This window comes from Myotis davidii, unplaced genomic scaffold, assembly GCF_000327345.1.
Source record: "Myotis davidii unplaced genomic scaffold, ASM32734v1 scaffold169, whole genome shotgun sequence".
NCBI lineage: Eukaryota > Metazoa > Chordata > Mammalia > Chiroptera > Vespertilionidae > Myotis > Myotis davidii.
Window position 1 is genome coordinate 1531377 of NW_006383005.1, and position 11345 is coordinate 1542721.

Below are 11345 nucleotides of genomic sequence, written 5' to 3' on the forward strand. Positions count from 1 at the left end.
ATGTGTGTACCAGCTTTTTTTTCTTTTTCTTTTTCGTCTCCCCTATTCCCTGGTCTCACGTAGACGCTCCTTCCTTCCGTAGGGACCTCTCCCAATATTGCCCGTAATGCTATTGTGAACTGTGCTGAATTGGTGACCTACGACCTAATCAAGGATGCCCTCCTGAAAGCCAACCTCATGACAGGTGAGTTAGGGTAAACGGTTCTGGGTCTCACCCTTCCCCCAGCCCAGGATCAGATGTGGCAATCTGGTTGCCCGAAAGCCACATCTTTTCATCCTGTTTCTTCTTGGCTTGTAGAATGAGGTCCTCTCACTAGCATATTGAAGCCAAGTGGAATGAAGTTCCCACTTTGCACACTGAGGCTTTGAGGCCAGGCGGGCAAAATGACTTTTAGCTTCTCAGGAGGGGTCCCAGTTGAAGTCTGTCTCTCTAAAATCACAAGACCCCAGCTACTTACTTAAATAACCTCTTTCCTTCTGGAATGATGGGGCGAGGAGTTCTGACCCCCTTGCCTGCTCCTCCTCCTCAACAGATGACCTTCCTTGCCACTTCACTTCTGCCTTCGGGGCAGGTTTCTGCACCACCATCATTGCCTCCCCTGTCGACGTAGTCAAGACGAGATATATGAACTCTGCCCTTGGCCAGTACAGCAGCGCTGGCCAATGTGCCCTCACCATGCTCCAGAAGGAGGGTCCCCGAGCCTTCTACAAAGGGTGAGTCTGTGATCCACCCCACCCAATTGCAGGCCTCCTATTACACCTGGAACTGAGTAGCAACCAGTATCAAACTTTCTGATCACGGTCCTGGTATTTCATCGGCATTCTTTCGTGCTCATAACTCCTTCCTCTCAGAGTTGCTGTCTGCTTTGTGGGTATTTAAATGGAGACTCCCAGGGCATTCTTGCTACAGCTACACAGCTGTGAGGCCCTGGGCCCTCCCAACCTCCTTTGGGACAAAGCACTGGGTTGGATTGGATGCCAGGGCCCAGTGGGGTGAGCAGGAGGTGGAAGTGTCCCCTGTGACCTGTGTTTTCTCCCTTCTAGGTTCATGCCTTCCTTCCTCCGTTTGGGTTCCTGGAACGTGGTGATGTTTGTCACCTATGAGCAGCTGAAACGGGCCCTCATGGCTGCCTGCACTTCCCGGGAGGCTCCCTTTTGAGCCTCTCCTGCTGCCATCCTGACCACCTCTGGCTTGGCTTCAGCTCTAGCCAGGCCCTCCTTTTCCTCCTCCCCTCCTTCCCTTCCCTCACTCCCTACCCTTTCCTCCCATTTCTACCATCTCCCTTCCCTCTCCCCACATTTTTACCTCTCCTCCCTACCTCATCTCCCCATTGCCTCTCAGTCCTGGTGGAATTGACCCCAATTGTCACCAACCAGGATCCCAAGCCCCTCAGACCCTTGAGAAGTTCAGCCCATCTCTTTATCTTGTTCCCAACCTAAGCCAGCACGTCATCCATAAAACAAGCTCAATCTTGGTGTCTCCTCCCTCTCTTATAGCTGTTAGCAGAGGTCTTAGTTTGATGGGCCCTTTGTGACCTGGTGTCAGTGGGGAAGCCACCCTAACTTGAAAGGGGTGGTGTAACCCACTTTCCACCTCCAGTATCCAATCTGGGGCCCATGGACGTCATCTAGTCTGTTTCTCTTTCCAGAACAGGCCTGGTGTTGAGGTAGCAAGAGAAGGAGTGGTGGCTGCTGTCACCAGCTCCTTGAGCTTTCTCCCAGTGCTTGGTACTCCATTTGCCTTTCTCGCCCCTCAGCTGGCCCCAGGCCTGCTGATCCGCAAAATGAGTGTTCCTGTCTGCTCTGCATCTCCTGTGCTTCTTGGAAGATTTAGAGGAACTTGGGAATCAGATGCTGTGGGCTTACTTTATTCCATTTTATAAATGGGAAACCGACCTCCCCAAAGTCCCAGACCTAGTGAGGGCGAGTTGGGCTGCCTCCCATCCTCCAGGTTCCCATCCTTGGGAGACAGTGTTGCTGCTCTGGGGGGGCAGGCCGCCGGGCAGACATCTGGCCTCAGCCTGAGGGTACTCTACACTTGGAGTCTCACCCTCTTCCTGGGCTAGAGATCCCAAGGAAGCAATGACAAGCCCTGGCTTAGCTGCATTGGGGTTGACACATTTCTGTCCCTCTTCCTACCACCTGTCCTCAGGCAGGAAAGCAGGTGGGCAGGTCTACTTTTGTTTCAAGGGGTCAGGGACTGAGGTCCTAAAATCTCAAATATCTCATGCAGGGCTGAGCCTTTAGAATTAAGCCCACCAGACCCATCATAGATGTCTGAAGAATCTGAGGGCTGAGACAGGTCATGCCGGCAAGGACACAGGACCTCAGCAGCTGATCTTGGACTCCTCCCTCCCCCGTGGACACCTGTTGGGTAGCTGTGGAGCCAGGTTGAGAGAACGTGACCCTCCTCACAGCCTAAAACAGCTGATGCTGCTGCTCTTCCACTGGAGGCGAGGCTTTCAGCACCTGGGCAAGCAGTTCAGGATATTAAACAGGTTCCTGGAGAAGGAAGAAGGGCCCAGCTTCTGACAAACTAACCCAAGGTGTCAGTCCCCAAGAGGGACAGCAAGGTGCCATGAGTGCCCGGCAACTCAGCCAAGCTTTTCTCTATGGGGCTACAGGCGGTCAGTGTAAATGGAGGCCCCTGGCAATATGTCTTCGGCACCTTGTCACTGTTTTACACCAGAGGACCTGAGGGGCAATTTGTCACCCTAGGCATGTCAGCTGGTTCATTTCAGCAGGCTCGTGTCATGTTTCACCATGGTTCCGGATATGATCCAGGGGCGATGAGCTGGGAAAGGTGGTAGGAGCCACTGGACAGCGTACCACCACTAGGCCTCTAACTGGTCCTCAGTCCTTAATGCCTATAAAATGGGTGTGTGATAGGTCCTGCTTTGCCTAGCTCACAAGGTATCAATTGGAGATTGATAGAGTGGACCCAGGTTTTGAGTAGGGCATGGCATTATCTCCTTACATCCTTTCTTGGCTGAAAAACAAGATCTTCCTTCAGAGTCTCACCCTGGGGAAGAGAGAGCAGGCTTTCCAGCTGGCCTGGCGGAGACCTGGAGTGCTGGAATATCCCAGTGCAGGCCCACATGTCCTAACCTAGTCACTGTTCTCAGAACAGGGCTGCTACCACCACTCAATCGCTCAGGTTGTGCTTCAGAGTTCATACTTGGTTTCACCTGGTTTGCACAAGGACTGCAAGATAAGGGTTGTAATCTTTGTAGGAATCAGATTTCAGAGAAGGGAAGAGGTTTACCTAAGGGCACAGCTGGTAAGCAGCACATCTGAGGTATTTCTGACTCCAAAGCCATGGTTATGCAGAGGTATCCCCTAAACCCCAGGTCCAGATCCTACACCTTGGGCTGCTGCTGCCCTTCGCTGGTAGGTTACAAATGGCTGACTAGTGCTGCTGACTCCCCATTGGAGGAAGAGCCTTAAGCTAATGATGATGCTTTGAATGGTAGGATCCAAACAATGTCCGAGCCCTTTCTGCCACCTCTAAAGTCTTCACAAAAGTGGCCACTTACCCTGTCATAAAATTGGACCTATCCCAGCCCAAGCCTAGACTTGGCACAGAAGAGGTGCCCACCTCACTGACTGATGAAGGCAGACGGGGAGGCAGGTGTAGTCTGCACAGGCTCGGCCGGATCTGGAGGCTGGCACTCCTGCAGGCCACCTGGACAGCAGTGCTGGGCCTGAAATAAGTTCACCAAGCACTTCCACACAATGACCTGGTCCTCACAAACAGCTGAGGAAGGGTCTCCAAGGCCACCATGCCTAGAGGCAGCCCAGGACCCACTCGCTGCTCAGGCCAGGGATAGAAAACAGCCATTTCCAGCGCTTGTGTCCTTTGTGCCGCCTCTCTGGGCAGGGTGAGTCTGTGGGATGTGGCCTTTGAGGTTCTGATGACAGCTGTGCCACTGCCCTGAGACAAGTGTTTTCTTGTACTTCAGTTTTCCCGAGTACAATGTGACCTTATCACACTAGAGACTTGAGCCCTTTTTAAAGACCATATGTCCTGAGAAATCAGCAGAGCTGGGGACCCTCAGGCTACCTAGCACTGCCCCAGGCTCTCAAGGTGGGAGCTTTAAGGCTCTGAGCCCTCAGGGACCCAGCCACACCCACAAAGTCAAGGCAGGGACCCAAGAGGAGCTATATGAAGCTTCTGTCCCTCCAACACTCTCCCGGGCGTAGTAGCTAGAAGATAGCAAATAAGTCTTTATTTGTCAGCCCATCCTCCTGTCACACCTGTGTAGTGGGCTGGCTTCCCTGAGCACCCGAGGCTGTGGGAAGAAGTGGGATAAGGCCGCAAGCCTCCTCTGACCCCTGCTGCAGCCCCCAGCCCACCAGTTACGTCAGCAATGCCTGGCGCAGCATCTGCTTCTTCTGGGGTGTGAGGCGGGTGGGGAACTGGATTTCGAAGAGGATGAAGAGGTCCCCCTTCTTGGTGGGGTCCTCAGGCAACGGCATCCCCTCACCTGGCACCTTCTTGCAGTACTTAGGACTGAGAGAAGATGAAAGAGGAGAGTTGAGAGGGCACCTCAGAGCAGCATCTGGACAGAGCCCATGCCCGCCCTGCTCACATCACCTCAGGCATGGGGCAGTCCCTACAGCTTCCACCTTGGGCAGTAGCTTTCTTCAGCCAGAACTGGGGGGGAGGAGAGGAGGCTGGCTTGTTCCAGATAGTTTGCTCCCTGAGAACCCATTGATACTGAGTCTCTGGGAGTGTTTCCCATTTTAGAGATGGGAAACAAGTGAGTAGCCCCTGGCTTGGTGGGGAGTGCTGGGCTGCTGAGCAAAGCTTCCCATCCAGAGGGCCTCCTTGGAAAGGGCTCATTGGGGTTAACTCAGAACTCTAATGAGAGCTTTTGGAGGATGGAAGATGAAGGCAACAAGGATTGCCTAACACTGTGGGCCCCTAGCCCAGTGGTCGGCAAACTGCAGCTCACAAGCCACATGTGGCTCTTTGGCCCCTTGTGTGTGGCTCTTCCATAAAATACCACGTGCAGGCGCGAACGTACAGTGCGACTGAAACTTCGTGACCCATGCGCAGAAGTCAGCATTTTGTGGAAGAGCCACACTCAAGGGGCCAAAGAGCCGCATGTGGCTCGCAAGCCGCAGTTTGCCGACCACTGCTAGCCTCTAAAGGGGCTTTGTGAAAGTTAGCATAAGGCACCCCGTTGGCAGAGTGGAGACGGGATTTTAGTCCTCTCTCGCCCCCTTGTGCTTAGTGCAACCTCAACAACTGCACTAGGCCAACTTGTCTGATGCTACCCTCTAAGGCCCAAGCCAGCGCTTCTGCCTATGGAGGCCCAAGCAGATGGACTCACTGGATGATGTCATTGATGGGGATGTTGAGCAGCCGGTCATCTAGGGTCTTCACCTCCACGGTGCAGCAGGTCAGAGCCTAGGGGGCATTAGGGCCAAAGGCAGGAGTAGGGAAGGGCCCATGGCCATTCTGTTTAGAAGTCACTTTATAATCCTCTTTAGTACCAGGCCCCAAGCTGAGCCTCAAGGAGGGATAAAGGGATATCCAAGAACTAACAGGTGAGTGAGCCAGACAATTACCTGCCCTCAAGGAGTTCGGTCTGGTAGGCAAGACTGATGTTGATATGTGTTATGATAGAGGGAAGTAGAAGGGTCGGTGGGAGCCAAGGAGAGCCCCCCCAAAAACCATTCTGGAGTGAACAAAAGGGCTACACTGTGCTGATAGCAGTTGATGAGGGTTTTAAAGGGTGAGGAGGAGCTTACCAGTTAGACAAGGTGGGTAGATAGCACTTCAGGCAGAGGGGCCAGAATAAACAAGAGAATGAAGGTGTGAAAATGTACCAAATGGGCAGGAGCTCTAAGTGGCATGGTGGCTGGAGGGCAGGGGATGAGATCAGCAGAGGCCAGATTGTAGACACTCCTGTCTAATGCCATGCAAAGATGTTTAGACAGGAGTGTAGCACGGTCAGATGAGGAAACTGCTGGTGGAGTCAGGAAGGCCACCAAAGAGACTGCTGCTCAGACCCAGATCGGGGAGATGAACAGAAGTGGACCAAGTCGAGAGGGACTTGGAGGTGGAATTGACGGGACTTAGTGACTGCCTGCAGGCGGGTGGGGGAGGAGAAGCAGTCTAGGCTGGTGCCGTTTCTTGCTTGGGTTGTAGGGGTGGGGAGGGGACACTCATGCTCAGGAGGGACGCTGGCCACAAAGATTCCGTGTGGCGCTCACCACACTCTGAAGGCCTGCTTGCCTCGGGGCCTCCCATCGGGCAGGAGGAGCCCACTCTGATCCACCCACCCCCGAATGTTCCACTTTAGCCACTCACCTTGCCCAAGGGGATGGAGTTCACAAAAATGAGGTTGTCATTCTCCCTGCGGAAGCGAGGGTGTAGCTTCTCCTTTACGATGAAGATGATGTCTGCTGGGATGATGTTGGGGCCCTGGGCAGAGGGGGCCAAGGGAGGACAGGACTAATTGGCATGTGACCTTGGCCAAGTTATTGACTCTACTGGTCTCCAGGTCTTCATCAAAACAATGAAATTAGACCATTGTTCTTTTAAATTTTTTTAATTTTTATTTTTGTTAGTCCTCACTTGAGGATATTTTCCCATTGATTTTTTAAAATTTATTTTATTGATTTTTTTACAGAGAGGAAGGGAGAGGGATAGAGAGTTAGCAACACACAACCCTTACTGGGGATGTGCCTGCAACCAAGGTACATGCCCTTGACCAGAATCGAACCTGGGACCCTTCAGTCCGCAGGCTGACGCTCTATCCACTGAGCCAAACCAGTTAGGGCTTCCCATTGATTTTTAGAGAGAGTGGAAGGGAGGGGGAGACACACAGAGAGAGAAATATTGATGTGAGAGAGAGACATCGATTTTGGTTGCCTCCCGCACATGCCCTGACCAGGCCGGGGATCAAACCTTCAATTGAGGCACATACCCTTGACCAGAATCGAACCTGGGACCCTTCAGTCCTGGCTGATGCTCTGTCCACTGAACCAAACCGGCTAGGACTAGACTATTCTTGATGGGCCCTTACAGTTTGACTCCATAGCCTCTCCTCTGAGAAAATTTCCCTGGTGAATCTGTGCTCCCAACCCATTCTTTCTCCTCTACTGAGCATGCCCAAATAGATGCGCTCAGCTGAAGGGAGACAGGTTTCTTAGATGGTGGGTGGAACACTGAGCTGGGTGTTGTATAAAGTCTCTGTCCTGCCAAACTTCACCAAGTCACCAAAATCCTACTGAGGTCTCTTTTGCGCCCTGGGACAGAGAAATCAGACCTGCCCCTACCCCCAAGAGCTCCAGTCTAGAATGAATCCTCAGCATGTTCAACACTGATAAAGGGAACCCAAGGGCAGGAGCTCAGGGAGGTGCTGACCCAAGTGGGAAGGTTGCCCAGCGGGGAACATTAGAGTTGGGTCTAGAAGAGATTTTTTTGGAAGTAAATGTTTTATAGGTGAGAAAGGGAGCGAGAAGTACCAGCACAGAAGTTAATCTCCCTCAGCTCTGAAGACACCATTCACTGCCTTGGACAATTTATATTTTTATTTAAATAAGTATTTAAAATTATTAATAAGTGCTTCCTGAGTAGTTCCTATAGTTGGATTTTACTCAGAGAAACACTGAAGAAATTCAAGCACTAGAGTTAGGACTGGGTTCTCTTTTCAGCTCTTGTGCTCTTGCCTTGGACAAGGGCCTCCCTCTCTGGGCCCAGTTTCCCACTGCAAAATGGAGAGAAGCCCTAAGCTGCCCACTGACGGGTGTTGTGAGGCTCTGTCCCATGGAAGGGACATTAGGGATCATCTCACCCACTCTGCAGACGGCTCTCCCTGCCAGACCAGGGTTCACAGGAGCAGAAAAAAGTATTGCCTCCCTGCCCCCCACCCTGTCTTCCCACCACCTGAGCCCAGGTAACTGCTCCTGGGACTGACCTTAATCAGCTTCCTTCCCTCTCACCTGGTCACCTTCCTTCTCAAAGGTTTTCCGTGTGCCTTGCCTCCAACCAGGCTTCACATCAATTGTGAGGATCTTGTCCTTGATGGTAGAGGAATACCCATCCTCGTTCAGCACCTGCAGTGGGATGGTGGGAGGAGAATTGGTCAGGATTTCCCAAGGTGAAAGAAATGCCGAAGGATCTGTGCTGGAGCTCAATCCTCTAGCAATGGGGAGAACCTGCCTTGAGCCATTGCCACTCCCACCCCATTCCATCAGAACAGGAACTTAGGATTCCAGGATGGCGGGCATTTATGGGCCCAGGACCTCAGATGCCAAGCAGTCACCATGAGTGGATCAAACCACTCCAGCCCTAGAAATCATGTGGCCCTGGTCACTAACAGATGCACAGTGAACATGTACTTAACTCCTCTCTCCCACCCCAGAGGATGACACAGAGCTCAGCATATCTGAGCATCAGCTGAAGCATTCCCCTCTGTCACCCATCCATTCCCCAATTGCATGCCCAAATGGTGCCATCTGTGGAAAGCATGACCACAATTGGCATCTACTCTGCTGGGAAAAGTTTGAGGGGACTTTGTTCCTGTGCTAGCACAGGGCTGGGCCAAGAATTCCTCAACCAGTCCCCTCAGGGACTGCCTCCCAGCCCACCCTTAATTCCCACACTGCTCTTTCTTACTCATGGATCATACCCCAGATGAAATCCTAAGGATATGGTCTGGTAACATCCAGAGGGCAGAAGTCACAGTTTTAGCTCCTCCCTTTCAGAGCCCATGAGGATGTGGCTGAACTGAGAAGGGAAAGATCCTCTCCCAATGAGAAATGTTGCAGAGGGAATTCCTACACGAAGAAAGAGCCAGGCCTCACTTATCCCTTCCAAACTCCAGATTCTAGTATTCTGCAATCCTAGGTCTCCGAGTCTAAGACTGCAGAATTCCATCAGAGACCAACCTGAGGTCTCTAGAGTCAGGGTGACTGTTAGGGTTGGAGGGGACAGTTGATGGCTCCCTGTAGGAACAAGCCAAGTACTCACCCTGCGGGAGATCTTGATTTTCTTGGTGCAGCCAAAAAATAAGTCCTCCAGGGATAGGTAGAGGTCTCTTTCTATTGGGAGGTCCTGTTTCTTGACCCCTCGGCCCCGGAGCCCCCCAAAGTTCAAATCCACCTCTTGTCCTTCTGCATCAAAAAACTCTGCAGGAGGTGGGGAGAGGAGTAAGAGGAATTGTGTCTAGAGACTTGGGTTGATAGAACTTCCCCTACCCCTCCTCTTCAGTTCCCAAGGAAATCGGGTGCTGGTAATACTTAGCATCCGATTTCCATCTTGAAGACCAGACTTGGGCCAAGAAACTGTCCTCAATTGCAGATCCAATGATTGTCATCCCTTATCACTCCCCATTGCTTCATCCCCCACTTTGGACACCCCCCCTTTCCTGACTTCCTTTCCCCACAACTGTGAGCAATGGACTGTTATAGCCACTTAATAGTGAGGAAGCTGAGGTTTCGGAGAGATGAAGAGATTTGCCCAGGATTACAGAGCTCATGAGTGGCAGCACATGGATTTGAAACAGGCCATCTGAATCCAAGTCTCTTGCTTTTCCCAGTCTTACATGGAGTTTATTATAAACTCAGGTGAAGGCAATGCACAGTGGGAGGGGTATCTGAGGTGAAGGGGCAGTAGGCTGTAGCCCACTTATCAGAGTAACATGGAAAAGAGGTAGGTGTGTGTGTGTGTGTGTGGGGAGGGTTAAGCGGGAAAAAAGGAGACATATGTAAAACTTTAGACAATAAATAATATTTTTTTAAAAAAAGAAAAGAGGTAGAGAGAACTTTTGAAATGCAGAAAGGCTATGGTATAGCCAGGAAGAAGGGGCTGGGTGAGCCAGGCAGTGAAAATCTACTCTCTTGAGTTGCAGAACTGGAGCCTGGAAGACAGGTTTGTAGGTTAACTCCTTGCAAGGTGATTCTGAGCCTCAGAAATCAACTCTTTGTCCGTCTGCCTGAGACCTGGGACCTATGATCATCCACCCATCCATCCATGGAGTCATCTGACCGACACACACACCTGTGCAATGAAATCTTATGCAGCCGTAGAAATGAATAAAGTAAATCTGTATATAATTTATAATAAGACAAGTGAAAAAACTGTACAATGTGGGCCCACTCTCTTAATAAAATAAAAGGTTTATGTAAAAATAAAACTATGCTCAGAAATGCATAGACAATCTCTGGAATAATACATAAAATGTTAACTATGAGTGGCTGCTTCTGGGAAAGGACTGGAAGGCTGTAATTTATTCTTCAATAAATTATTTCTTTACCACGGTACATATATATGTAAAAGAAAAAAAAACTACTCAAAGAAAAGCATCTTTACAGCTATGTCCAAGGCAAGGGGACAGGTAGAACCTCTTACCACCAAAGGGGTTGTTTCCTCCGAAGAACTCATGGAAAACCTTTTCAGCGTTGCCATGGAAGACGTAACCAGTTGCCCAAGGGGTCTCGGACCCAAACTCCAGAGGAATCCCGCCCTTCAGACCCTCTTCTCCAAACTTGTCATAGACGCTTCTCTTCACAGCTGTGGATATATGCCATGTTGAGAAGGAGGCAGAGTCTTGGGGGCTAAGGTAGCTAGAAGGCTGAGAAGGAGGAGGATATGGGGAAGAACATAGGATGAAAGCATCCATATTTCTAGTTAGGGGTTTAATTTCGTTGTGGTGGATCTGGGTATGCCCTCCTCCAGAGAAGAGATGGGAAAGACTATGTTTTGCTGAGGAGGGGTGGGGATTGGAGTAGAAACAGGAAAACTAAGGGTCAGGCTATCCCTCTGGGATTTAGTTTAATCCATCGTAACTGCTATCTCATCTGTAAAGTAAAAATAATCCTAGAACCTCGACATTTCAGAATCTAATAATTCTAGAGCTCCCAAATTCTAGAGCTTTGAAACCCTAGGGCAGCCTTGGGCAAACTACGGCCCGTGGGCCGGATCCGGCGGTTTGAAATGAATAAAACTAAAAAAAAAAAAAAGACCGTACCCTTTTATGTAATGATGTTTACTTTGAATTTATATTAGTTCACACAAACACTCCATCCATGCTTTTGTTCCGGCCCTCCGGTCCAGTTTAAGAACCCATTGTGGCCCTCGAGTCAAAAAGTTTGCCCACCCCTGCCCTAGGGTCTAAATTCCTGAAAACTCCGGGCTGGAAAAACCTTAGTGATCGGTCCGTTCTCCTGCACAATATCCCTGAGTACAGTCTCCCGGACAAGTGCTTTGGGAAACCCATGTGGGCAATGCCCCAGGCAGGGGTGGGAAATCACTTTCTCCACTCTTCTGGTTTCCATAGGAGAAAAATGTCCTAATTACTGGCCTCTCTCTGCCCTTTTTAAATATA

General features: G+C 50.7%; 2 protein-coding genes across 2 annotated transcripts in view; one reads left to right on the forward strand and one right to left on the reverse strand.

Annotated features, from left to right (window-relative positions):
- Nucleotides 1–1476, forward strand: part of UCP2 (uncoupling protein 2 (mitochondrial, proton carrier)) — a 6674-nt gene extending 5198 nt beyond the window's left edge. Inside the window, exons 6-8 of the mRNA XM_006777933.2 lie at nt 83–184; nt 534–714; nt 1045–1476. Of these exons, the coding sequence (XP_006777996.1) occupies nt 83–184; nt 534–714; nt 1045–1159 (398 nt within the window). The 3' untranslated portion in view covers nt 1160–1476. The remainder of the gene's footprint in view (nt 1–82; nt 185–533; nt 715–1044) is intronic.
- A 2736-nt stretch (nt 1477–4212) lies between these two features.
- Nucleotides 4213–11345, reverse strand: part of DNAJB13 (DnaJ heat shock protein family (Hsp40) member B13) — a 10987-nt gene continuing 3854 nt past the window's right edge. The window contains exons 3-8 of the mRNA XM_006777935.2: nt 10370–10531; nt 8990–9147; nt 7960–8073; nt 6323–6436; nt 5340–5416; nt 4213–4513 (exon numbers count right to left, since the gene is read on the reverse strand). Coding sequence (XP_006777998.1) covers nt 4360–4513; nt 5340–5416; nt 6323–6436; nt 7960–8073; nt 8990–9147; nt 10370–10531 — 779 coding nt within the window. The 3' untranslated portion in view covers nt 4213–4359. The remainder of the gene's footprint in view (nt 4514–5339; nt 5417–6322; nt 6437–7959; nt 8074–8989; nt 9148–10369; nt 10532–11345) is intronic.